Source organism: Pithys albifrons, chromosome 3 (genome assembly GCF_047495875.1).
Source record: "Pithys albifrons albifrons isolate INPA30051 chromosome 3, PitAlb_v1, whole genome shotgun sequence".
Classification (NCBI taxonomy): Eukaryota; Metazoa; Chordata; class Aves; order Passeriformes; family Thamnophilidae; genus Pithys; species Pithys albifrons.
The window spans coordinates 30,687,112-30,714,557 of record NC_092460.1 but is presented as its reverse complement, the minus strand read 5'-3'; the positions used below and the strand labels follow the sequence as shown (position 1 = coordinate 30,714,557).

General features: G+C 45.8%; 1 protein-coding gene across 1 annotated transcript in view; it reads left to right on the top strand.

The window, feature by feature from the left end:
* Nucleotides 1-27,020, top strand: part of WASHC1 (WASH complex subunit 1) — a 32,611-nt gene extending 5,591 nt beyond the window's left edge. Inside the window, exons 2-10 of the mRNA XM_071551213.1 lie at nucleotides 15,794-15,905; nucleotides 16,609-16,755; nucleotides 21,658-21,794; nucleotides 22,707-22,842; nucleotides 23,934-24,138; nucleotides 24,618-24,782; nucleotides 25,013-25,171; nucleotides 25,804-25,872; nucleotides 26,777-27,020. Of these exons, the coding sequence (XP_071407314.1) occupies nucleotides 15,794-15,905; nucleotides 16,609-16,755; nucleotides 21,658-21,794; nucleotides 22,707-22,842; nucleotides 23,934-24,138; nucleotides 24,618-24,782; nucleotides 25,013-25,171; nucleotides 25,804-25,872; nucleotides 26,777-26,928 (1,282 nt within the window). The 3' untranslated portion in view covers nucleotides 26,929-27,020. The remainder of the gene's footprint in view (nucleotides 1-15,793; nucleotides 15,906-16,608; nucleotides 16,756-21,657; nucleotides 21,795-22,706; nucleotides 22,843-23,933; nucleotides 24,139-24,617; nucleotides 24,783-25,012; nucleotides 25,172-25,803; nucleotides 25,873-26,776) is intronic.
* The last annotated feature ends 426 nt before the right edge of the window (nucleotides 27,021-27,446 follow it).

Sequence of the window (27,446 nt, the reverse complement as noted above, 5' to 3'; positions counted from 1 at the left end):
ATTCTGTGTCTGAAAAGAAAATGATGAAATATTGTGTCCAGGATGCTGAAATGGTCGTTCAGGAGCACAAAGGAAATAGAAGCCTTACTTATATCCTCAGTCACTAAAAGTAGGGGCAGGGACACCTCCCATTAGATCAGGTTGCTCAAAGCCCCATCTAGCCTGGCCTTGAATGCTTTCGTGGCATCCACAGCTTTTTTATGCAACCTATTCCAATGCCTCACCACCCTCACAGCAGAGAATTTCTTCCTAATACGGAATCTAAATCTGCCCTCATTCAGTTTGAAGCCATCACGTCTTGTCCTACCACTACATGTCCTTGTAACAGTCAATCTCCAGCTTTCCTATAGCCCCCTTTAGGTACTGGAAGGGGCTCTCCAGGCTGAACAGCTCTCGCAGACTGTCTCCATATGCAGGCTGTGCTCCAGCCCTCTGATGATCTTTGTGATCTCCTCTGGACCCCAGAGCTGGACTCAGTACTCCGGGTAGGGTCTCACCGGAGCAGAGTAGGGGGGCAGAACACCCTGCCTCATGCAGGACCTTGTTCTTAGCCTTGTTGAACTCCATGAGTTTTGCACAGGCCCACCTCTCAAGCCTGTCAAGGCCCCTCTGGATGGCATCCCTTTGCTCCAGTGTGGTGACCATGCCACACTGTTTGGTGTTGTCAGCAAACTTGCTGAGGGTGCCCTCAAACCCACTGTTTAGGTGCAATCGTGACAGACTGCTGATACATCAATTTGCTGTGAGTAAAAAAGTGAAGGAAAATGCAGAATGACAGAAGAGGTGTTCTCCTACTTCTGGAATTGGTCTCAAAGCTGCCTAGCAAAAGGAGGCACCCAACAATTTCAGACTTAACAGAGCTCTTGAGAGGATTCTCTCTACTCTTACCATGGTAGTGAAATATCTTGTGGAAATATGAAGACAGTTTAATCAAAACAGATGGCATGTGCAATAGGAAAGGCAAACAGTAAGGAGAAACTAAGGTAACTTGGGTACATATGGCTTGTTGATTTATTTTAGTTTGTATTTTTTTAACCCTGACAGGGAAGTCTCTTGTTTGTACTCTGTGCCTTACTGGAGAAAATTCAATATTGAGTAGCAGCTTTCAAGTTCTTGTGAGCTCTTTCTCTGTGGTCCTTAAAGACAGGACTAGATAGACTCCCTGAGAAAGCATGTGAGAGGTTCAAAAGTGGGAAGAAATGTAAGATTTATGTATCTATGTAAGTGTGATTCAGTAGCTGGAAAAATTATCCGGTGGAACATATTCATTGTGGCTTGACTATCCTGAGGCCTGAACCTGTTCCTTCCTCTCTAGGTAATTTTCATTCTGCTTTTGCAGCTCTGGGAAGATCAGATTCATTCTGAGAAGGAGGATTTGCTTCTCCTCAAAGGCTGAAGGAGTGATAACAAAAGAGAACAGAGGAGGCAAGGTTACTGTTTGAGTAAAGAAAAGTTCTTTTTTCTTTGGTCATGGGCAAGGGGAAATTCCATCTTAGCTTCTAGAGGATTGATTATGACAATGTTGATCCTTTGTAATAGGGATGTTGCTGTTTGCAACTGGATTTCCTGAAAAGAGGTGTCCCAAAAATTCTATGATAAATCTTGACACACTTAATAAAAAGTTCTTGATAGTATAGGAATTTCTTGCTGTGTAGACTCTGTCCATGCAGCAGAAATTTGCATCTTGAAGAAAATCATAAATTAAAAAAAATTTGATACAAGCACATGTAGTTCATAGTGGCTTTCTGGATTAATTTTCTTGGCTTTTTCTCTTATATGTTTGTAGACTAAAATTAATTTACTATCACCTGTAGACTACTTATAGATGAGCAAAATGTACCTAAAATGTTTAAAGAGCTATGATTTTAACACAAGAGATGCCACCAGTAGTAGCCACCATTGTTTATTCTTCAAAGGGCATTTTCCAAAACAGATAAAGCCAGTTTCAAAACCATCTATGGAAATAAAGCCTGTAGCAGCAGGAGGCAAAAGAACCAAATGCTGGACCTGTTTGTGGAGGAGGTGAGAAGTAATAATCTTGATGAAGATTGCCTTCTTTCACTGAAGGTTATTTTAAGGCACAATTTGAGGACAGAGCTGTGATTAAGTTGAAGGCTGGATCACTTTGTATACCCTCAACTGCTATAAGTTGAGCTTTAAACTTTTGTGAGCTATCTTGCAGCAAAAGGTACAGATGTTTAATTACCCCTGCTTTTAGTGCTTTAAGAAGTGGAAGCCCAGGAGGACCTCTCTGCTACTGACAAGATGGAACTTTTTGCTTATTGAATAGTTTGTGCTTTGCAAAGGGAGTGTGCACTGTGTAATTGCAATATTGAGGCCAAGTGCAATGAGGTCGCCTTGGGGAGGCTTATGGGCTTCAGAAATAGGCTGACACATGAATGCAGTGATAATATCCTACAGCATGAGGATAATATGTATAGAAATAATAAAGGTGATGTTGTATCCATAATGGTTTAAAGGTATGTGAGAAGCCTTCCACACTGAACCTTAAAACAGGCTCTTTTCTGCATAGCAAGAGCATTGAGAGTCCTTTGAGAAAGAAGTGAAAAAATCTAACAAGGGATGGAAGTGGTGGTGATCTGTCCTCCTAACCATGTGCCAAAATTACTTGTCCTGATGAGCAGTGGAAGTCTTCCCAATGGTACCAGGTACCTTTGCATGTTTATTATTAGTTACTTCTGCAGCCAGAACTGCATGGGCATGTTGACACCTTTTCTAGGCTCATCTCTTGACCATTGTTTCAGAGTTTCTACACAATTCAGACATGTACTGGTACATGTGGTGGTCAGAAATGTTCGAGGGTGCCTTGAAAGTAGCATTGGGTTGGAGGGAGGCAGGAGTTCAGTGTGAGTGTGGTGGGAAGGTGTAACAGAGGGAGACGGGTTTGTGACCTGCTGAGACGACTTCACAGAAGTTAACTGCAACAGGCAACCTTATTTATCCGCTCACAAAACTCTTATACACTTCAAAAGCTGAATCCCTCCGCAGCTCCGCCACCTTGGCACTGATAATTGGTTAACAATGCTGTTTGCATGACAATGCCTGCTCTAATTGGCCGATTACACACATCTGTTGAGAGGGTGGCAGGAGCTGCTGACCTCATTAACTAGTCCTTGAAGCTACAACACGCTAAGTACAGAAACAAGTTCAATACACAACTCACACTTTAGATCTAAGAGCATATGAAATCCCAACAGGAAAGGTGTGTCAGGGAAATGAAGGTTTGTTGGTTTTGGGATTTTTTTGTGGGGGAGGACACACAAGTTGGGTTACAGTGTGTCTCTGGTTGTGCCAATCCCTCAGTAGTTTAGTTTGATGTCAATGTCAATTCAAGGTCCAGACAGTGACCAGAAAGCAAAGATGGGACTGACCTCCCAGCCACACTGGGAGTGAATAATGCAAAGATGTCTCATGGCTGCAGTCCTTTAGCATGGGAATGTTAAGTGTGCTCCCCTAGTGTCTTCCCACTGTTGTGGTGCCCTGAGAACATTCTTTAGGAGAACTCCAAAACTCTGTGCAGCTTAGTAAATATTCTTTCCTTGAAGTACTCTGGATGTCAGTGGATTGGAAAGACCCAGATCTCCACTCGATGTGAGATACATTGGCTGAAATTTTGTCCAGCAATAAGTCTCTGTTAATTAAGAGAGTTTTAAATACCTTGTGAATTTCCCCATCCAGAAAGGCATTCCTTTCCCACTCAGTCCCTTACCCAAGTGGCTGTAGCTCTTTTTCTCTGCAAGTAGGAAGAAGAAGCAGATCATAGCAGCAAGTCAGCATGTGCTGCAGAGCAGAAGTGTTCCCTTATTCCTTAGCCTACAGTTTAGGCAATATTGTCAGGGTCTCCCACTCCCACTTTCCTTAACACAACTGCCATGTCATTCTTTTATTATACAAAGTGATACCTCTGCCTTCTCAACCAGCTTCAGACACTGGATCCTCACACATGTGTTGGAGTAATTTTTTTGTTCCTATGGATGACTTTTGTATACTCAGTCAGCCCTGGAGGAAGAGATGCAAATAAGTCATTTTGTTTTACAGGCATGACTTCCGTTAGGGATTTAGTGCAGAGAGAACTGTCTGGAAAATAACACTGAGTGGCTTGAAATGTGTAGTACAGGCTCCTTCCTATGTAAGTGGGAGGGTACACACTGAGGGGGGAGTTGCAGGAGGAACACCGGTGCCAAAGGTCTGTTCTTCACACTTGACTGGCAGATTAAGTTCCCTTTCCATGGTCCTTTCTGACAAGCTGTGGTGCTGTCACTGGGCTTTTGCAAATGGGGTAGGTTAGAATTTGGGTGTAACTGCAAATGACAGCTAAAATAGAGCAGCGCTTTTGGCGACAGTAGATCGATTTGCAGATGCTAATGAAGAGGTTCCTGCTTTCCATCTGAATTCTTCAGACAATCAGTTTATTGAAGGAATTGACCATGCTGTGCCATTAGGGAGAGGAGGAGATAAAAATAATTTTTGGAGCTTAGGATAAGGGATTTGGATGGTAGAGTGTGTTAAAGAGAAACCCCAGGTGGGTAATTTAGTGTCTTCTGAGTTGGATTCCTTTCTTATTTTATCCAAGAATATGATCCTTATTCTGGATTAATATACATATAAAATCAGGTATTTGCATTTGAATTTGCTTCTAGGAGTCTTGTTTTAGCTTGAGCAGCAAAGCTGAGTATGAAAACATGCTTGCTGGGCTTAGGAGGCATAACAGGACACTCCATTTAGAAGAGGAGATAAAGCTGTTGCACTTCTGCTCTGTGGAAGTGCAGCAGGAATAGCCTTTCTGATTGTCTTGACACATACATAACATGCCAGTCATTCCACTAACTCAGCACCAAGAAGCAAGAAAGTTCATGGTCTCTGCAGTGCAATTCTCTATATTCCTTTGTCCCAGTGACTGGGTTGGTTTGGTTTTGCTTAAACAACAATATTTTTGAAAGATTTTGTTAATTCCAGAGCAAATTCAGATTCTGTGTGACTCTTTTTATTAGGAAGGGAAGATGAGAAGCTCCCAGCTGAGCACCAGGCAGGGTTATCTTTGTTCTTTCTAGCACATGAGCGATTTAGGAACAAATAACCACACAGCCAAAATCATGGCCTTCATTACTCTTCATGGTTACTTTTAGCTGTGATGAGGGGTTTAGCTGGTGCTAAAGCCATTGGTCCATGAGAACATTTATTGTGGGAGTATGTCACAGGGAGAGTGGTTAGGCTATTAAAATTTATGAATTTACAGTCCTGGCAGTTTTGGGGTAGGGAAGGAGGTTTGAAAACTATACTACAAAAATTCGTTCCAGTATTACTATGAAGATATAGTGTTTCCATTCTTAATAACTATTTGTGAGTCACTGTTTGTGAAGGATGAGTTTTAAAAGGACAGTGGGAAAAATTAAATCATGAGTCTAGAACTGTTCTGAAGTGATGTCTGATCATCGATGTGCCACAGACTGTTCACTGGAATGACAGAGAAGCTGTCAGTCCAAGCAGAGGGGTATCTTATTTTTGATGCTGTTAGGAACATCTCTGCCTGTGGGCCAAAGTTTTCAGGGGAAAAGTAACTAGAAATCCCTCAAGAAAGTGCTGTAATCACTCAGGAAAGGTGTTAGATGCATAACGTGTCATGAAGAGTTGCTCTAATTTGTTGAAGAAGCACTTATGATCAAATTAGCTTCTTGATGGGCATATCATAGAAGGTGCCTTTTGAGATTTGAGTGTGACTGCAGTTGATTGTTGGAGAATGAATAAGTAACACTAAACAACCCCTGTTTCTGAAGAGCAGATATTGTGAAATAAAAAGCTTCATTTGCAAAAATTGTGTAAAGAAATATTTCCTTTAAGATAAGGAGACCTGTTTTGGAAGAGAAGTATCTGTTATGAGAAATTCAAATTTAAAGCATGGGTGAGAAAAGAAAAAGGTAAGTTAGCAATGGGGTTTTGCAACTGGCAAAGGGATGATAATTGTTTCTGAAAAACTGTATGTTAGTAGTTGGGCTTGTTTTAATTGTAACAGAATTTTGGGGGCATCTTGGGAATGGACATTAGTCCTCACAGGGTGCAGAAGAGGGTCATTGCTCAGCAGAAGCAGTGAGTGTCAATGTTCACAAGGGCAGAAGTATCTAACTGAAGGAAGAGTGGAAAAAAATAGAAGAAATTTCATTGAGATGTAAGCTGTTGAAACTACAGGGATCTCTGCAGCAAGTATGATGAGCAGAAACACAGTACTGAGTGCAAAGCAAAATGATCTGGATGCTCCAAGTCGCATTTCAAAGGCTGGTTTGGTCTTTTACCAAGAATCTGGTGACAACCTCAGTCGGTCAGGACAGAGTGAGGGAAGACTACAGAAGCAGACCCTTATTATGTGATGGAAGTCAGAAAGGAAGTAGGACTTAGAAGAGATGAAGAGTAGTTGTCTGTGAGGGTTTCACAGCTGATGAAACAGAATGTTTTATGGTAGCAAGACCCTGAGATTAGCTCAGTTGGTTAAAAACTTGGCTGTAACAATGCCAAGGGCATGGGTTCAATCCCCTGTGTGGGCCATTGACTTAAGAGTTGGACTCAGTGATCCTTGTGGGTCCCTTCCAACTCAGAATAGTCTGTGATTCTGTTGGTATAAAGCCCCTCCCACCCCCCATCCCAACGAATAAGAAGGAGCTCACCTTTCCTGATGTGTTCAGCCTTTTATCAGGGCAAGACCTATAGTAGAACCTTTAGTGATATTCACTACATTGGTTCTTATCACATGTGTGTAACTGGGTACTGCTTACCTTGGTCAAGAAAACTGATTTAAGACCATTTGGGAGAGAGCTGGGAATGAAGAGGAACTTCCTGATCTCCTGCTATAAATTGGACTGTCCTCTTGTTCTGCAGCATTGAGTCAATGTGGATTGCCTTGCCAGTGGGGAGGAAGGCTCTGCAAATGCCACTCTTCCCACGTGATCATGGAGATGTAGTGAGGCATCTTTGGCTCAGGTGAGGCACAGGCTGAAAGGACTGGGACAGCTTCTTGTCAATGCTCATCTCCTGCTGTTGTGACGTTCAGGTGACACTCAGAAAAAACATAGTTTTTGGCTGGTGACTTATGTGTTTCACTTGCAACCCTGCACCGGAGAAGGCACAGACCAGGTATGTAAATCCAGGCTGAACTGTAACTGCTGCTGTTTGGAAATGTGGAGCACAGTGTTGATTAAGAGTGAGCTGTGTAACACAAACATTGTGTAGAATCAGACATGGTGCCCAAATGAAGGTTGGGAAGGAGTTTCTTCCCCACTCCTTGATCCAGAGGAATCTGAGATTTTTTTAAAAGACTTTAGCTCTCCCTACCCCCAGATATAGTTCACCACAGGGTCACCTGGGCATTTCTCCACTGACTATGTTTCCTGTGACTCTGTAGCCATACACATTTTCTTTTCAGTGGGAACGGGGAAGAAGATCTTTGGCTAATCTGAGAATGGAGCTTTGATGGGAGAAAGAGAAACCTAATGTTTGTGTACACAGTTGATTAATTTAAGGTTACAAGGTGCCAAAACACCTTCTCAAGCTATCTGCCAAATAAGATCTATTACTTCAAGCAACATGGAAACAAAATTTACTTTTGACAGTCTTGTAAAATTCCTTTCACAAGTGATTAAAAAAGGAAAACAAACCCGAAAATACTTAAGGCTATTACTACAAAAGATTGAGCTTCGGTGAGTAAATACTTGTGAGATTTTTGCAAGGGTGAATGAAGACTGTATAGATAACAAACCAGTTACTATACTTTATTAGTAACCTTTACTAGTTACAGTTCTAGTATCAGTTATTACAACACCTCTCCCAGGAGGAAAGGCCAAGAGATTTGGAGTTGTTCAGCCTGAGGAAGAGAAGGCTCCGGGGAGATCTTTTTGCAGCCTTGTAAGAAAGGGATTTGCAGGGATTGTAAGAAAGATAAGGACAATTTTTTTGCAGGATCTGTAGCTCTAGGACAAGGAGTACTGGTCCTAAATTAAAAGAGGAGAGATTCAGAATAAATATAAGTAATACTTGTTCTGTCATGAAGCTGGTAAAACAGCAGAAGAATTTGCCCAGAAATGAGATAGAGGCCCCGTCCCTGAGAATATTCAAGGCCAGGCTGGCCAGGGCTCTGACCAACTTATCTAGCTGAAGATGTCCCTGCTTACTGCAGGGGGTTGGACTTGATGGCCCTTAAAGGTCCCTTCCAACCCAAACTATTTTATGATTCTATACTTACAGCATCAGCTGCCTAATATCTCAAGATTGTTCCTGTGGCTGCTGCTCTGGGAAGCAGTTCCATTGCCAGTGGGGGAACGCCAAAGGTCACCTGTGTAACTCCAGCAGTGCTAGTAAAGAACCATTTTTTTCCCATTGCTTCTTTTATAAGTAACGGAATTCTTACAGTAGTCTTTCCCAAAAGTTGTCACTGTGATGGTAGGACCTGTTTTGTTTATGTATCTTAACACTATTAATGAAGAAGTAGTTTGACCAAAAGTAGCCTGTACAGTTTAAATAGAAAATCTAATTGTGTAATTTATTTGCAAACACTGACTTTCTGCTTAGTATACACAGACTTTCTATTTAGTATATATTTCTTCTAAAAAAAGAAAGGCTTTCACATCAGTCAGTGGTGGGAGACAAAAAGAAGAATTGGAAGGTTAAAGAGGAACTTGTTTGTGACCTTTTTTAGTAAAAAAAAAAGAGAAGCTGCTTTTCTGGGGAAGAGAAGCCGCAGGGGAAGAGCGAGGAACGTGGTGTGATGATAGGTCAAAATTGTAAGTTTCCAGTTTTACATAAACTCAATTCACAGTAGCAGGAGGGCCTTGTGAAATGAGAGATTAAAAATCAAACTGAAATGATTTTTGTATGAGAACAAGAGCTGTGGAGAGTAATGTATGCCAGATCCTGCTGAGGATAACCTGGCAACCTTGATCACTCTCCACTCTGCAAAGCAGTTCAGCATCACAGGAGCAGGGCACTGTGCAAACTCTGAAACACCTGCAAATCAGGCTCGAGGAGCAATCAAAGGGAGATAAACATTAATTAGTATAATACCCAAACCTTTAATGGAGGAAGGAACGTTGATTGCACTGTCCCACTTGGGATTTCTTTCTGTCAGAGATGGTGTGTGATGACAGTTTCTGATTACACTTATTCAGACATGAAGTAAGACCTTAAAAACTGTTTAAATATGGAGAGAGAGGAGCAGAAAGCAAACAAGTTGATCTTAAGTGGTTGAACGTGTTTGGTTTCTTATAAGCGTATGCATTTTTACTTTTTGCCTTTCAAACTTTTGAGGTGAATTGGTTTTGTGAGCTGGTTTTGAATGCTTCCCTGGGCCACTGTAAACCATAAATGTCTTAGCAGCCTTTCCTTTGCTCTCCCCATCCTGAGATGTTGCCAGCTGCTGGGGCAGAAGCACTGAGTGGGAGTACAGAGTGGTTTTCTTGCAGTTCATTTTTGACACTGCCAGTTGTGAACTCTGAGCTGGCCCATCCAGTGTGTAGGAAGTAATGGGTAAGACTGTTGTAGAGAACACTCTAGTGCTTCATAAAACATTATCTTTTGTTAGCCAGCCTGAACACTCTCATATATTCTAGCCAAGCTCTCTAGGCCCACTTCAGCCTAGGGATTGTGCATCAAAGCCCTGAGTTATAGTTACTGGGGGTGATGCAGTGGTGTTTCCTCATCACTTTAGCAGCCTGAGGAGCCATAAAAGCCTTTTCTCAGAGAAGATTCTTGAATAAGATAAAACTTGAAAAATTTGAGATTTTGTTCTCCTCATCATACAAGTAGAAGAGAGCATTGACAGAGGTCATAGGAAAGAAGAGAGTGAGGAAGAAGTTCAGAAGGCTGAGAAGAAAGGTGGACATTTAGCTCCCTCAGTACCACCTTCTGCTCCTTTCATCATGGGATGATGCTCTCTAGCGGTTCTCTGACTGGTGGAAGAACACTGAAACTTGCAGAAGTTTTGTGGTATCTCATTCATCGGTAGCAGGATCATGTCAGGTTGGCACCAGTGCTGTGGAACCATGAATGGCAGCCAGCACTGTTTTCTTCCCTTGTTACCTTGCTCCAGCACCAGCTGCTTCGAGAGTCTGGGAATGCAATGAAATGCAAGAACCATAAACTCCATCCTTTCTTATACATGCCTCCTGCAGCTTGGCAGGAATTTAATAAAAGCACACTTTGTTGGAAAAAAAAAAGAAAAAAAACAGTTTGACTTTCAGGCAAAAAGCCAAGGTTTTATAGAATAAATTTGCTATATGTACCCTGAAGTTTGGAACAGCAATATCAAGCATCCCCTTGCTATCTCTTAGGGTTGGAGCTTGGGCTTGGAGGAGACCAGAAGCCTGACTTGCTGTGATGTTTCCTCATTTAGGGCAAAAAGTAATTTAATACTTCATCTGCCTTATCCTCCTGTGCAACTTCATTTCTCATTCTGCTCCGTAATGTTCTTTCTCCTTGGTTGATCGCTTACTTTTGTAATTCAGACATGAAATTGAAGTTCTTTGGTATTCTGAAGAGGTTTTCTCCAGCCTCTGCTGCCTCACCTTTCTCGTTCACCTTGGTGTGGAGCTTGCCTCTTCTCTCTCCCACTTCACAAGTTTTGTCATCCCTGTCACTTTTGGGTGATAGGTACACTCTACATAGACAGCAAAGGGTCCCCTGCTGCTGTGATGCTTCCTTACAGCTGAATTCTGTCTTGCTCAGCCACCTTTCTGGGAATCTCTCAGCCTGTCTTTAAACCTGCTCTGATTTTCTGATGCTGTCTGATCCCTAACAAATATAGATGATAAAAATCAAAATTTTTTTTGTTGGCACTGTGGAGTGCTTGTAGACACGCAGTGAAATGTAGCATCATTGCCGGTGCTGACAACAGTGTCCTGGATGCCAGATTCCTAATGCCTCACATCTTTTTCCTGTGGGAGCAAGAGAACAGTAATTTTTACCCCACAAGTAGACACAGACACAGAAGAGGAGGTCTTTCAGTAGCTGCCTGAATGTGGAATTTATCAGAGGAGTTATAAGGAAACTAGAGGAAGTGATCTCCTATGTGACTGCAGACGAGACAGAGGATGGAGGCCAGCAAGAGGCAATGATTTTGGAGGAAGTATTCCTGGAACTTGCTGTGGGGGTTGGAGAGAGTTGACTTTAAAATGGAGAGGAACTTAAGGCAGCAGGCTGAGGGCCTTGGGAGAAAGGAGAAACAAGTTGAGGGTGAAACACAGGGGGCTTGAGAGCAAAAAGATTTCAGAGGAACATGAGAAAGTGAAAGCTCAAATCAAAGCATCTGAAAGATTGGCTTTAATATCTGCTTAGTTCAAAAATAAAAGTCTGTACGGATTAAGAGATAATCCACAAGATAGATTTAATCTACCACATGTATTACTTCCCCAAAGAAAAGCATTGGGAGGGGAAGGTTGGTCTGGCGCAGTGCCCAGGAGTTGAAGGTAGGTGATATATTCTCCTTGTTCTGCAGGCCCTCTGTTCAGTTGTCCCAAATGAAGCATATCCTGATGAAAGGGAGAGGCTGTCGCTGTAGCCTCCTGCTTCTTTGCAACTCCAAAGTCACACTGAATCTAACTAAAGGCATTTCTCAAGCAGAAGAGAGCACAGAGAGCAAACACAACAATGACTAATAACTTAGGCGTGAGGTGGGTTCAGACACTGATGGTGGCTTTTGCTGTCTAAGCAAAGGGTTCTGAGTGGCAGCAATGGGCATTTTATTTACACTTACCCCTCCTCTTCTGGGTGCAACTGCCCTTCAAACAAACACCACTCAGTAATGTGGTTCTCCTTAAATGGGGGCCGAGGTCTGAATGCCACCTTGCTTCAAGCACTTTGTTCCTGAAATCCTTGGCAACATCTCTCCATCCCTTTATGTTTCCTTTCCTTACAAGTACTAGTGGACTTCTTAGAGTAATTTCAGTTTCCGCAGCAGTAAAAATACTAAAATTGCTGGAGGATGATCAGACATAAGGGGTTTTTCTTTATGTATTTTTTCAGTATCAGAATGGTAAATTGTCTCTTTTAACTAACACATGCAGCTGTATCTTGAACTGTACGTGCATAACAGACATGAGCCTGTACATGTGATGGAATTTGGATTAGTTGGATTGAGGGGGCTTAATACTTTTTTTTTCAAAGTTATCTTGTTTGGCAACAAATGAATTAATTCTGTAGACTGAGTGCATTCCTTCTGTGCTGTGGGCCTGCATCTGTACCACCTCAAGTGAAGGGTTTTGGCAGAACTCCTAAGGTCAGTGGGATTTGGCCTGTCAAATCCTAGAGCAGCAGATCACAGGAGGAAGTACAGAGAAGAGCTGTCATGGTTTGAAACACCTGAGCTGGCACTACAAAACTTCCCCAGGTGGTGCTGGGAGTAGTCTGTCTGCCTGATACTGTCCTTTCAGTGGTTGTATTTGGTGGCCAGCAGGGATAGACGAGACAGTGGATGTCTGCCTTCTTTCCATATGGATGCACCATTCCTGTTGCAGCTGGGATGCAGTAATTGCCAGACATGTCCCGGTTTTAGGGTTGCTTCCTTTGCAAGAGAGGTTCTGGTAAACCTTAAAGGAGAAAGTTGTGTGCACATGGTGGGCTGAGAGGTGCTTTGCTCTCTGTTCTTCCCATGGTGCTGTCTGTGCAACGGGAGGGACAAGGAGTCTGGCACAGAGAAGCCCTTTGGAATGCACTGCTGTGTTTGGTGAGGATGTAAAGGGAGTTGAGGCACTTGTTCCTTTCCTACACAAGTGTTTTAGATGATGAGAGTTAAATGTGGGGTGGGTTAGGAGTGAAAGGTAAGTGTAACTGGGATTCCTCTAAAATTCCTTTGCTTCTTCCCAGCTGGCTAAAGAGTGAGTGAGGCAAGGGAGAGGAAGAGGTTGATACCTGGTGAAGCACTGAGGATAATGTGGGGCAGGAAAGGCAGCGAGGGAAGCATTTGACTGCCTCACTTGACCCACTCACATTCATGGAGTGGATGGCAGAAGCTTACTGGTGTCTGGGTCTGAGCTTGCATAACACTTAACACTTCCTTTTGGGAGAAAAACGTGCCTTCTCAGGTCCTGAAACTTGTGTCTGGGAGCCAGCAGGGTGCTGGCTAAAAAGGCAACTGATACCTTGCTTTTATTTGGAGCTTCAGGAAAGCTTTCTTGAGTTCTTCTAGGAGACAGGTCTGCTCACAGGTGAGAGAGAAAATTGCATCAATTGATTTGAGGGAAAGCAGCAAAGTAGAAATAAATGACTGTGTTTTTTCAGTTTTGAAGGAAGTAAAAGTAGTCAGATGCTCCCAGGAGCAGTAGTGGAAATAGTGTCAATCAATACAACTATGAAACTTCTAGAAAAGAGGTGAACTGTGAAGTGGGAAAATGTGCTGAGGAGAGCAGTTAGGGAAGACTTGGGTCCTTCAGAGGCATCTCACACTTGAACAAAACAAGGCAATGGGACAGCCCTGTGACACATGAAATTTGCTGCAGACAGGTGTGAGGAAATGCACGCTGAAAGGAACAACAGAAACTACTCTGAGAACCTATCAAGTGTATAAGTGATGTGCACTTACTCCACTGAGGCAGAGGGAGGATGTGGGAAGGAAATCATGAACAGATTTGTACTCAGTGTTGGTACAAAATACAAGCTGTTAGACTGTGTTTAAAATAAAAGGATGGGGAAATGGAGAATAATTCTGAGAGGGAGAATCTCATGAGGTTCAATTTTGCTCATCTCCTGCTCCAAACAGAATAAAGTGGAAACAAGCTGTGTGCTATCCTGCCATATGCATAAGGAAGGATTTTCATGCCTTCAGAAACAGGGGAGCATGGCTATAGACAAACAGAAACACTGAAAGGTGTTTAGTAAAAGAAGTGGGGTTCTTTCAGAATGCTGCTTGTATGGCTGTTTTTCACTACTGGCATTGTGGGGGCTTTGGTGAGTCCATTTCTGTACTGTAATAGGGAAGGTGCTGCACAGAGTGTAAAGATTTGAAAAGATGGGTTTGATGCAGTTTGAAGCTGGGACTCATGGATCAGTGCTGATGTCAAATTTGTTACTGAAGGGAATTACACAGACAGAGCAGAAAAAAAGTGTGAGAGTTCTCTCCTCAAAGCAAAGAGGGACTTTGGGTGAAATTGAAAGACAATACTTGAGATTGATTTTTACAGGTACAGAATGATCTGATGGAACTCATTGCTACAAAACATTGCTGAAGTGAAGTGCTCTCTCTCCTAATGGGTTGTGTAGCTATAAAAATATTCTTTGCTCATTTTGTTGGAGTGATGAAGATTCAGAACGCTTTTCAGCTTTTGAGCTTGAAGCTAGGGAGCATCTGCTGGTTCTGCATGGGGAAGGAAGGTCTCTTCTGAGAAAGTGACTCCACAGTTACCTGTAGCTGATGTCTGCCCCCAGTGTCCCTCCTAACCTCTGGCTGAACCTGTGTGACAGTTCCTGCAGCATGGCAGCCACTGTGCACGGCACGCAGGAGGTCTCAGTCATGCCCCTGGCTGCAAGATATGTGCTATAGGCTTTGTGGGGAAGGAATATGTCCACATAGTGAACCCAGAGGTACGTAACCCGTGACTGCTCTCCCCTGCTGCCACAGAGTGCTTTTCACCTCAGTCGCAAAGAATCTTGTGTTGTGTTTATCCCCAGCCTGCAACTAAGCACCACACAGCCCCTTGCTCACCCTGGGCTGGGGGAACAGAGAACTGGAAGGGTAAAAGTGAGAAAATTCATGGGTTGGATAAGAACAGTTTAATAATTTAAATAAAATATTATGATAATAATGCTGTGATGAGAAGGAAAATAACAAAAAAGAGAGATAAATAAAACCCAAGAAATACTAGTGATGCAAATAATACTAGGGATGATTGCTCACCACCAACCAACTGAAGCCCAGACAGGCCCCGAGCAGTGGCCCCCAGCCAACTTTCCCCCTAATTTATATGCTGAGCATGATGCCATATGGAATAGAATATCCCTTTGATCGGTCAGGTTCGGCTGTCCCAGCTGTGTCCCCTCACAACTACTTGTGCACCCCCCCTCCACTCACTGATGGGGTGGAGTAGGAGGCAGGAAAGGCCTTCACTCTCTGCCAGCCCTGCTCAGCAATGACAGAAACATGCCTGAGTTATCAGTGTTTCCAGCACAAATCCAAAACACAGCCCAATACCAGCTACTATGAAGAAAATTAACTCTACCCCAACCCAAACCAGCACATGTAGTCATGCAAAAATTATGCACATTGTTGTGCTTCATTTCTCCAAATGAGGACCTAATCATGTTTAACTGATGTGGAACCCAAATCACAAAACTGTTATGCAACGTGGACAAAGTTGTGCAGCAAACTGCTGGTACAGGAGAGGACAGTATTAAGCCCTGTGAATCCTGAACTCTGCTCATTTAACATGTGTTGTCTTTCATTTGTGACAACTAATTTTTATTAAAAATATGTTGGCAGTTGCTAACTGTGTCTATCTTGTCAGCAGTACCTGCAGAGAGGCTTGTGGCCCTCTGGTGTTGCAAAAAAGCTGCAGTTTTCCATCTTTCTGTGCCTTAAACAGCTGCAGGAACACTGGGCTGTGAGTCACGAACTAGTCCTACTTTGTGTTGGAGTACATAAAGCTTTCAATGGAATGGACATGAGCATGTCTCAGCCAGCACTGTTTTGCCGTGTGAAACAACCCAGTCCACTGAGATTTGTATCCTTCTCTGAGCACTGGCTGTTGCCAAAAAACTCGCTGGTTCTGGATTCTCCATGTTAAGAAAGGTGCTTGCCTCCTAGGATCTCTCAGCGGGTGGAGGCCAGCCGGGCACAGCTGCAGGCAATTGGTGAGAGAGTCACACTCGCCCAAGCGAAGATTGAGAAGATAAAGGGCAGCAAGAAGGCTATTAAGGTAGTGACTTCAGTGAAGGCTGCACAGCCTCCTTTCTTCCTTCTGCCTTCTCTCTGTGCTCCTAATGTAAGCTCTGGAGAAGATTGGTTGCTTGGCTGCCACAATTGCTGCCCCCTCACCTCCCCATGCCTTGCTGCTGAGCAGGGTCATGATGAGAATCCCATTCCTGATGTGGTCAGTTGATTTTTAGACCCATGAGCCACACAGCCCCCAGGCTTTATGGGGCCTTTATAGGTTTCTGTCCCAGTTGTTTACTGGGAAAGAGAAAGGGCATGTGCTGATCTAAGCCAAACACTCTCACACTTCAGGCTCATGGATACTTTACCTATTTGAATGAAAGCTGCTGTTAGAGAGCTTCCCCTTAGTGCATCTTAATCCCATTGAGCCATGCAAAACTGGTGAAAATCCTCCTTTCCCCATTCTTGCTCCATTTTATACAGTATTTCCAACTTCTTTTCTGCCAGTGGTGGCCTTCTTGCCAATGATCTTCTAGTACTTTTATAGATAGAGAGGCTCTGGCACTTTCAGAAGTGGCAACCCCTGCATGTTTGGGGCTGTGCACATAATCCTTAGGAGCCTGCTATCTCCAAGGTTGCCCATTCCCATTGGCAGCACAGACTGAGTGCTTCCTCCACTTCAGTGTTTCTGTATTGTAAGTTGCTTAGTTGTTGGGATGTTTCAGCCCCTCCTTGTTTCTCCACAGGTATTTTCCAGTGCCAAGTACCCGGCCCCTGAACGGCTGCAGGAGTACTGTTCAATTTTTGCTGGTGCAGAAGACCCAGCTAAACAGAAATGGCCAAGACACAAGATTCAGAGCAAACATCGAATGCTGGATGAGAAGGCTCTGCAGGTAAGGAGGAGGAAAGCAGACCTTGGCATGAACAAGCAAAAGCAAGCTGGGAGGCTGTTAATCTCTTCAACAGAGTTGACCTGAGGCTTTGGGTTATGGGCTGGGAGCAGAACATACTTTCATTTGGCCTGTCAGTGGAGGACTGTGAGGTCAGGCTGGGAAGCTTGCAGAGATGCCAGTTTGAGAGAGCCCTGTCAGTACAAGATCTTGTCTGGGTGGTTGAGTGCTCTGGGTGGCTGTCGGCTGCCAACTCTCTGGCGCAATTCCGTTTCCTGAAATGCTGCTGTTTCGTGCAGCACCGTTGGGTGCTGCTGCCTGGGCTTAATTCTTCGACTGCATAGCAAAGCAGCTGGGATCAGGGTCTTAATTGTTTGGAAAATAGTTTCTAAAGGCTCAGATAGAGTGGAAAGGTAAGAAGGCTTGTGAGTGTGTCAGGAGAAAAAGAAGTCCTTCATCAGAGCATTTTTCTGCCCCAGGAAATCATTGCACTTGGATGTTGTCCCTCCCTGGTTCCCAGAGAAGTTTTACATCCTGGGGAGGAGGGAAGACTGTTTTCGTTCTTCACATCTTTGGTTTGTGCTTTGCTTCTCCTTTGCCTTGTGTTCATCTGTTGTAGGTTTTAAGCCCTTCAGAGGGGCTGCATCTCTCAGTACCCAGCACAGCTGGGCTTCCAGGTGTGCCCATAGCACAGTTGTCTGCAGCTGGTGGTGTTGAAGGAGATTCTGAAGTGTTGAGTTCCCTTTTAGCCTGTGGATTGAGTGGCAGAGAGGGGAGATCTCAGGGAGGTCTGAGAAGCTGTGGTTTTGGCAGAAAATGCTACCAAAGGATTCTTCAACAGTGTGTCAACATCCCCGGGTTGGAAGGGGAGGAGGACGAGTTGCCATGTTTAAAGTTTGAAAGTTGCTGTGTATGTGCTGTGTCAGGAGTTGCAAATGTGCTGTTCCTGGCAGGGTAGGGATCAACTTGACAACTTCCCTGATTTCCACCCCTAAAGAGACTTCCTTCCTCATCCTTGTGTGACTTGGCCCAAAAATAAAGCTGCCACTGAATAATTTATCATGCTAAACTTTCCTGAGTGTTAATGGAATTGAGGCCTCACACAGTGAGGTAGTTATGAATATTTCAACCAGGCCAAGGAAGCAGGGCTGCTGGCCGAATGGACAGCTGGCAAACTCCAGCAGGGGTTCTGGCAGTAGCACCAGGCAGAGCTGCTTGGGACCTGCTGCTGGCCATTGGGGAGGCCAGTTAGTGGTGCTGTCTGGCTGCTGGCCCCATCTCAGCAGAGCGTGGAGGGAGCAGAGGTAAGCAGTGAGTGGACAGGGAGGTGTGCTCCCACCCTGAAGGGCTACTGCCAATGTACAGCCCCTCACAGAGGAAGGGGGTTGAGAAGAGCTTCAGCTGGTAAAAAGCAGTGCCCTGCAAAGAGCCAATGGTGTGCTCTTTTGACTGGCCTGCTGGCTCCAGCTGGCTCCAAATGCCTTTCCCCACAGCCATCTGCCTGCAACGCCACCTCTTCCCAGTCCCAGGCAGTCCCTGTACCATTGCCATGTTCTGCCCTTTGTGACGAAGGCTGCCATCACCACAGGGACTTTGTTTCAGGCACCAGGAAATGTTTGTGTTTGTTGTTCCCCTCCTGTGACCCATCTTTTGATGCTCCTTGGGGGCTGTTGATCTTTCTCTGGCTTTGCTGACCCTGCCTCATGTAGTGGTCATGTCACTCTTCTCAAGCTCACACACATGAGCTCCTGCAGCTCTTCTGTGGGACTGGGGGATGCTGCTGTCAGCTGGTGAATGATGGAGGGCCCTGCATCAGGAGCAGCTGGTGTGCTGAGTGGGGCTTGGAGCAGCCAAGCTCAGACCATGTTCCAGTGGGACAGGCCCTTCTTGACCATAGCTGCGCACCAAGCCTGACTCGCCTTGCAGTAATGAAATGTGACAGGGAGAAGTCTAATGTTTGCATTTATACCCTCCTCAATTATTTAGGGCTTTCAGCAGAGGCTTACTGCCTGTTTTCACTTCTAATGAGGTCCTCTTTGCTGGGAGCACTTGCAATGGCCTTTGCTAACTCCTCTCACACATGCCCCACCAGGAAAGCAAACTCTGCTCATGTCAGTTTGAGGGTAAGTGGTGGCAGCCTGTGTTCAGCATTTACAGCTTGTGCTCTTGGAGGAAAGCAGCTGAGTTGGAAATGTGTGTGGTTCTGGGGTTTATTTAAAAATAGATTCCCCCTTGGAATTTCTTCTTTCCTCCTCCACCTCAAGCAAGTGAAAACTCAGTTGTTGATGGGACACTGTTTAGGTTGGTAAGGTAAGCACTGATGGATAAGAGTGCCAGAAATACAGTCCTTGCGGTAAGCCTGGAAAGCCACTTACTTTGCACCTTGCTGTGGTAGCAGCTGGGCAGGGCTCAGCAGAGAGCCCTGTGGGTCTTCCGAGGCTCTGGGCTCTGCCTTTGTGGTGGGAGCTGTGTCTGGGCACTGTACATGCCCCTCAGTGTAGCAATGCATTCTCAGGAGCCTGCAAAACAGGGTGGGAGACGTGGTCTGCCTAGGCTTCTGAAGAGGTCCAAGCAAAAGTTACAGTCCATTGCTGGAGTAATCTTGCTCAGCTTCAAAACCATCAGTAGCTTGGCATATCCTAGTGAATTCTGCCTCTTCAGAGCCTACCATAGGCATGGGGAGGCTAAACCAGGCTTTTGCCACTTGCTTGTCTTGAAGTGCTTTTCCACTCAATTGGTATGGGGGAGTGGAATTTCTGGTCTATCACACCAGTTCCCTTTGAAATAGTGTGTGCTTAATTAAACTTCAGAGCCAGAGTGACTTAATATCTAGCTATAGGTTCTTAGGAAAAAAATGCCTGAAAATGCAGTGTCCTTGGGGGTGTGATCCTGCCAGGTGCCAAACAGCAGTTTGGGATGTTTCAGCATTCAGGCATCCCCTGTGGCTTCAGTCTGTCAAGGTTGCTGAACTTTGGCTTAAGGCTTTAATGCTCCTATAAGAAAACTAGTTTTTAAATGGCATGTTAACTTGTGGAATTCACAGTTGCAGTATATTATTGACAGTGTGTAGCTGTTCCAAATGTCGAAACAGATACAGGTACTTGAATAAGACTAGCACTTGGATGGCATTTAAATTAAAAAGTTCCAGAGTAATACTCATGCTTAGTGCTTTTATAACTGCCTTAGATGAGGCTTATAAGTAAATGTAGGTAATGGTTGGTTTCTCACTACACCCTTAAAGTGATGCAGTCTTCTAGTGCTAACTGAAATCTACAAAGAGAGAATTAAAAAAATATAAATATGACTTTAGGGCTAAGTGTGTCTGAACAGTTCTAGCAAAAAAAGTCAGCACTCCCTCATGCTTAAAAAATTAAACGTTGGGAAATGAATATTAATGATCAAAAGAACTTTTATTTTTATAACTCTGTTTCTACAGTCTCTAAATAACAATTTATATATTTTTGCCTACTTACTTCTATTAAAAAATACAAGATGTTCATTTCAGTGTATTTTTCACAAGTTGGAATGTGAATTAAATGAGAACCTCCCAGGTATTTTCTTACAGCATTTTGTAGACTCAGAGCATCATAGAAAGTCTTAGTGGGTTAACTGAGCTGTGACTAAGCCATTTCCTAGGAATTCTGGCTACCAGATTCAAGACTGAAATTTCAATCAGGAGGAACTGCTTGTGTTGGTGAGATGTGGTCTTAAAACTGAATGACTGATGGTCTCCGTTTCCCCCATATGTATACAAGGAGGGAAGGAAAACACAGAGAGTGGGATGGTGCAGGGTTACTGGAAGTAGTGAGGTGGTAGGAAGCTGTGGACAGTATTTAAAGTGATCATCTTCCAGTGGCAGAAAGAAACGACAACTGTGGCCAGTTATTTAAGGTTACAAACTGCTCTGCTTTCTCTTGGTATGAACACTTACCACCTTGCAGCTGCCAGGCTGCAACTTCTCCTAGTTTGTGAAGAAGGCAGGAGTTGTAAAGGGGCTCAGGTGTGTGTAGGGGTCTGGGGTGGTGGTTTGGCCATTCTGAACTGTCTCTGGGTTCAGGGACTGATGCCTTTCCTCCCACTAGAGCAGAGTGCTGTGGGCACTGAGCTTCATCCCCCACAGCATGTGGCAGTGGGCACTGTCACACCAGCTGAAACACTGGTCTGATGTGGGATGGCATTCCTGTGCTCTATAAAAGTCAGGCAGTTCAGATGTAATAAGTCCTTTTCTAAAGGGAGCTCTACATATATTATGCATGAAGTTTTAGAACCGAGAGAGAGGAGATTTCAGTTCATTAGAGTTGAAAACTCCTGCAAATCCCCCAGGCTTTGCAAAACCATCTGGCACACGTTCCACCCTGCGCACTCCCTTCTGCCTGATCTCTTGCCTAGTGCAGGCACTCTGTTTTTTCCTAACCTCTTTTTCCTTTGCCTTCCCTGCATACCCCACCAGTGGGATCACAGCTCTTAAAACATCAACTAAAGGCAGCAGAGGGGAGGTAATAGAGATATTTGGGCCACTCTGAGGCATGAAAATGTATAGTAGTTGGAGACACTGTAACAAACAGTGGATCACGGCTTTTAGCCTTGTTCGTGATCGCTGCCTCTGACTATAGAGCCTGAGTGGTGGGTTTATTTTGGCAGATCCTTTCCACAGCAATACATGTTCAATATGACCCATCCGTGGCACCAAAAGCATGTGCCATGAGTCTGAACTGCCGGGAATTGTGACGAGTGTGGGTTGCAGTGCTGTCCATGTGCTTTCTTGCTCAAAGGGAGGTAGAGAGGAAGCAGCAGGGTTCCCAGACCATACGGTGCACCCAGCAGTGTGGGTTTTGGTGACTGGGGAAAGCTGCCTCAGCAGCCATGGTTTCAGTATCTTACCGCCTGTTATCTGTCTTCTTGCAGGAAAAGCTCAAGTATTTCCCTGTGTGTGTGAGCACCAAAATTCACCAGGAGGATGATGCAGAAGAAGGCCTTGGCAGCCTTCCCAGGAACATCAGCTCCCTCAGCTCCCTGCTACTCTTCAATACCACCGAGAACCTGTGAGAGCTGGAGCATTGCTGTGCTGCTCACCTGCCCCTGCTTGTCCTCACAGGAGCTTTCCGTTCCCTAGGGGTAGCAGTAACTGCTTGCTTTTCTGGGGGTGTTACATATCAGGCTCCTGATCAGCAGGGTTTGGTACCTCTGCACTGCGTTCCAGCTAGGAACCCTTTCTTCCCCATTCTTTCCCTTGTGTGGAAGGAGTTGTTTTAGCTGCACCTGATCCTCTACTCATCTGTTTTCAACCCAATTTTGCACTTCCTTTCTCTGACTTAGTTTATCCTGTTGTTCCCCTGTAATATCTCTCCAGTCTGGAGATGTTCTGTCACTTCTGCCCTTCTCTGCTTCATGTGCCAGCCTAGGTACTGCTTCTTATCCTGATGATTCCTTGCAGCATCACTTCACTGCTCTCCCTGTTTCAATGTCTCCATTACTGCAGTTCTCTTTCCCATTATTGGGCTTTGCCTTTTGGTTCCTCCTTCTGCCCATTTTGAAGAGCTTCTTTAAACCTTTCTTGAGCTTTCAGCTGCTGGACCTCCTCTTTCTTCTCCTGAGCCATGGATCACATTCCCTTTTTGTCTTTCCTCCTGAACCTTAAGTGACAAGTCCTGCTGCAGGCTGTAGGATGCTTCAGGCCAGGTGGTGGAATGAGGAGAACTTGGTAATGGTGGCTCTGCAGTGGGGATTGCTTTAGGTTGAATGTGGAGGCTGCACTGGCAGGGTGGGGAGCTGATCACTTTACTGGTTGTGGAGGGGAAATGCTGGAAAATGTGGCTAAAAGAAGGAAACTGGAAGGCCCAGGATTTGTGAGTACAGTCAGGAGGTCTCTGCCTCCAAGGCCTTCTTGGGGAACGATTTCTTCTGGCCTTGGGTCTCAAGGTAGCATCACTTAAGTACTTGTCCTCTACTCTTAGGTACAAGAAGTATGTTTTCCTGGATCCTCTGGCTGGAGCAGTGACCAAGACCCATGTGGCTCTGGAAACTGAGACAGAAGAGAAGCTCTTTGATGCTCCTCTCTCCATCACCAAAAGAGGACAGCTGGACCGACAGGTGAGATGCAGCTGTGATGATGCAGGTGCTTCCACTTCAGAGAGTTGTGCTCAGCACTCTGAGAAGAGAGGGCTTCTATAGAGTGGAGGGCAAGTAGGAAAGTGGCCCCTCATGGGGATGCAGAGTACCTCACTTGTCAGAAGGACCTTGCCTGTTTTGTGCTTGAGGTCCTGGTGTGAGTTTGATGGGTGAAACAAAACCCTCAAACTTGGCAGGCATTTCTTTCTGTGCTCAAATCTCTGCTGAGTGGTATAAGAGTAACATGATACCAATTCACCTTGCCATGAGACCTCAGGTCTGTAGAAGAATTTGGAGGATCCATCATTTGAACACTCCTGTTGTGCTAACTCCTGAGCCTCATGAGGAGGTGCCACTGCTAGAAGGTCCCTCAGGGGAGGTCTAACCCCCATCATTCTGCTGGGTAGGGGTGCCTGCTGCTGCAAACAGAAGGGCCAACCTGATTGAGCAAAGGGCTTGTGCTTGGTGCAGACACCAACCCAGTTGCCCAAACATGTGATTGATCTTGTACCTGACACCTTGTTGAGGCCATACCTGGGACATACCAACTTCTCTGGTGTGTGGTTGAATGTGTAGTTTGGGACTGGGAAAAGGAGCCTAGGAGCCATTGGCTCATCATGTTGGACTGGGGAAGATAGTGTATAAAGTGAACAAATCCTTTATTCACAGTGCACCTTGGTACTGTTTTGCCTGTGTTAAACACAAAACCAGGCTCCTCTAACTACTTGGTTGGGCTTCTTCTGCATCTTAATCTCAAATGATTCAGGCACCATCCTTTTCTGGAGGAAAAGGGACTGGCTTATGTAGGCTGCAACAGTTAGTGCATGAAACTCTCAGAGAAGAGAGTCCATTTGCAAGAAATTAGGAAGAACCCTGCATTTCCTTCTCCTGCAGCCTGCCTTTTCCAAGCCTGCTCTGCAGGAGATGGCCTCTGAGCTCAGGGGTAGCTGAGTGGCCACGGTACCAAGGTCATGTGTTCAGCTCTGACTGCCACCTGACTGTTCCTTGCAGTGCCCCTGTTTGCTGCAAGTGCGTAGTCATTGCCTTATCTTGTTGGTCTGGGTCTCTTTTAGGTAGCGGAAAATTACTTCTACGTGCCAGATCTGGGCCAGGTCCCTGAGATTGATGTGCCATCCTACCTGCCAGACCTGCCTGGCATTGCTGCAGATCTCATGTACAGTGCTGACCTGGGCCCTGGCATCGCACCATCTGCCCCAAGCAGTGCTATTCCAGAGCTTCCCACCTTCAACACTGAGTCAGTGGAGCCTTTGCAACCAGGTATTTCCAATCCCTTATTCCAGGATCCTGTGAAGGAGGAAGGCAGGGATTGCTAGAAGATGGAGACAAGGCATAAAGTTCCTTGGTAGAGATTTGAAGATGCTGGAGATGCTAAAGATGCTCTGGCTTGTGCTTAGGCCTGAGTAAAAGCTGCAACCAGCTCAAGTGCTGGCCTGACTTTGGGCCCCTTATCTCCCTCACCCTCTGCATGGCTTGGGAGGAGGGAGCACAGTGTGCAGGAACTGGCCTCATGTCAGCCTGGTGGGATGTCCTTGGTGAGTGGGATGCAGCTGGGGAAAGGAGTAGGGGAATCTCAGACTCTTGCCTTGGTCCTGCCTGCTGTTAGGAGATGGTGCACAGGTGGGAGTGCTCTCCTGCACAATGTGTGCAGAGGACTCTGATCTGTTGCTGCTGTGGCATGTGACGCTGTCAGTGTGCCATTCTCTGGGATTCTTCAAATACAACTTTTCATCTTTCAGATCTTCAAGGTGCTGAACTATTGCCACCTCCTCCCCCTCCTCCTCCCCCACCACCTCCTGTTATGCCACCCACTGTGCCTCCTCCACCGCCCCTGCCCCAGCCCACGGTTCCCTCAGAGCCGGCCCGGACAGTGAGCGAGGAGAGCAGCAACCCAGTGCCTGCAGGTAAGGGCTGCGCTTCTCCACAGTCTCACCAGCTGAGTCTGACTCCTTGATTTCAGCCTGTGTCCTTGGGTGGTTTCCCTGTGCCTTCGCATCCTTCCAATAGAATGGGGAAGCTCTGGTGGGAGGGGAGGCTGAGAAGGTGTTGGAGTAGCCCTTTCTATTGGAATTTGGCTGGGCCTGTAGTTGATTCACTGACCCATGTCTCCTGCTTGTCCTTCCTGTCCCTGCAGCTTCTGTCCAGGGAGCCCCAAAGGAGGTGGTGAACCCCTCGACTGGGCGTGCCAGTCTCCTGGAGTCCATCCGCCAGGCCGGTGGCATTGGGAAGGCCAACCTCCGCAGTGTCAAGGAGAGGAAGCTGGAGAAAAAGAAACAGAAGGAACAAGAACAAGGTGCTGAGGCTCTTTGGCAGAACTAACTGCTCTTCCTTGCTCTCTGCTTCAGGCTGGGAAGGTGTGGTCTGGAGGCAGGCAGGCAGGCAAGTCAGGAGCACAGTAAACTTACAGAGCAGAAAGGTGCTCTCTTTCCTCGCAGACTCGTGTAGGTCTCAGGTGTTTCCCATTCAGCCAAAGCTCTGTGAACTTGCTGAATCCCATCTGCCACGGCATCTATGTTCTTGATGGAGACCCACTCTGTCTCAGGGCATGTGTAGAAGTTCATGTGTGCTGCATAGAAGCAGGCACACAAATGAAACCCCAGGGCCAAGAGGGATAAGGCTGAACCAGTCTGACCACTTTACATGAGGTAGCTGGGGAGGGGAATGATGGAGCTGGTTTGGCAGAATGTGACTGCAAATGCACAGCCCCTCAGGGAGTTCCACTCTTGGATTTTCCTGGAAGATGTTGTTACGTTGTGGTGCCTAGTGTTTTCCTGACCTGAAAATGGACTGTAGTTTTGGGGTGTGATACAAGAAGAGAGGTTTGGGGGTTTTTATTTAATCTGAAGGCAGTATTGCAGGGTAATGTTTTTGCCATAGTGCTTGGTTCAGACCGTTTCTTGACTGATACGGGTTCTGCTGTTTCAGTGAGAGCTACGGGACAAGGTGGAGATTTGATGTCAGACCTCTTCAACAAGCTGGTGCTGAGGCGCAAAGGTACTGTCCTGCGGGGTGGGCTGCTCCTTCCCTCTAGGAAAGAGGGAGAGCAGTTCCTGGCATCTCAGTTGTGTCAGCCACAGCTCTAGAAACAGGAAGCAAGAGACATTCCCTGGCATGTGTACCAGTGTGGTTGGGAGTGTCTTTACAGTGGGTGAGCAGAGGAATCTCCACCTCAAGTCCAGCTGGAGGCACTGGAGGAGGCTGTGTGTCCAAGGCAGAGGATGGATGCTGAAAGCTACCTGTGCAGAAGGGACAGCAGTGTCTTTTTTTAATTTGTTGCTGAGGCAACTGGACATTTCCTCTGTGGGGGCACCTGCATTACAGAATCACAGAATATGCTGAGTTGGAAGAGATCTACAAGGATCATCAAGTCCAGCTCCTGGCCATGCACAGGACCATCCTCAAAAATCAGACCATGTGGCCAAGAGTATTCTCCAAATGCATCTTGAGCTTTGTAAGGCTTGGTGCTGTCACCACGTCCCTGGGGAGCCTATTTCAGTGCCCAGCCACCTTCTAGGTGAAGAATCTTTTTCTAATACCCAGCCTAAACACAACTTCCCCTGACACAACTTCAGACCATTCCCTCGGGTCCTGTCACTGGTCACCACAGACATCAGTGTCTGCCCCTCCTCTTCCTCTCTCAAGGAAGTTGTAGAATGCAGATACCTGGGGCATTTAGGGGCAGGGTCATGCTTCAGTGCTTTGGCAGAGGACAGCAGGGACTTGCTCAGGTCAGCTGTAGTTAAATGAGCCCTTGGCAAAGGACTGTGGCAGCACTGAACATGTTGGCCATTCTGCTTACCTGAGTGCTGGGAGCATGACCTTCCCACTCCCCTTTGATGAGTCTCTGTGTTCTCTAGTCCCTGGGTGTCACTTACCTGTGATTTTCTTTCCCTTACAGGTATTTCAGGAAAAGGCCCAGGAGCCTCTGGGAATGCCGATGCTCCAGGAGGTCCTGCTAGTGCCTTTGCTCGCATGTCGGACTCAATACCACCCCTCCCACCCCCACAGCAGCCCGTGGGTGAGGAGGATGATGATGACTGGGAGTCATAGATGAGCTGAGCATTAGTATCAATCTGCTGCTGTCTGAAAAATTCCAATAAATTTGAAGGAAGCAGGTTCTTGCTGCCTTCACTTTGATAACAGCAGGAAGTATCCTCAATTCAGGGTGTGTGAAGGGAAAGGGAAAGCCCAGCTGTCCACGCATGGCCAAGGGGCGCCAAGCCCTACAGCCCAGCACCACCAGCCACAGCCTGGAGGGCACCAGCTGCAGGTGCCCCCCCTTCCCTGTTTCACTGGGGTGAAGGCAGAGCTTGTGCAGACCATGGGGTTTGTACTCTCTGAAGGGGGGCAGGAGGACATTTCTCATGGATGTTTCTTTCCCTGTGAGGCTAATTAACATTGAGTGGGTAACAGCTCTGTGTCATAAGTACTTTCTTCATTCAGAAGAGCCTTGAGAGGTAGCATCCAGCTGCTGAACGAGGCAAAAGAAGCTCCTGGGAAGAAACTTGCTCCGAATGACAGAACAAGCTGGGGATGACTGTGGGACTACGTAGCTGTCCCTGTTGTTA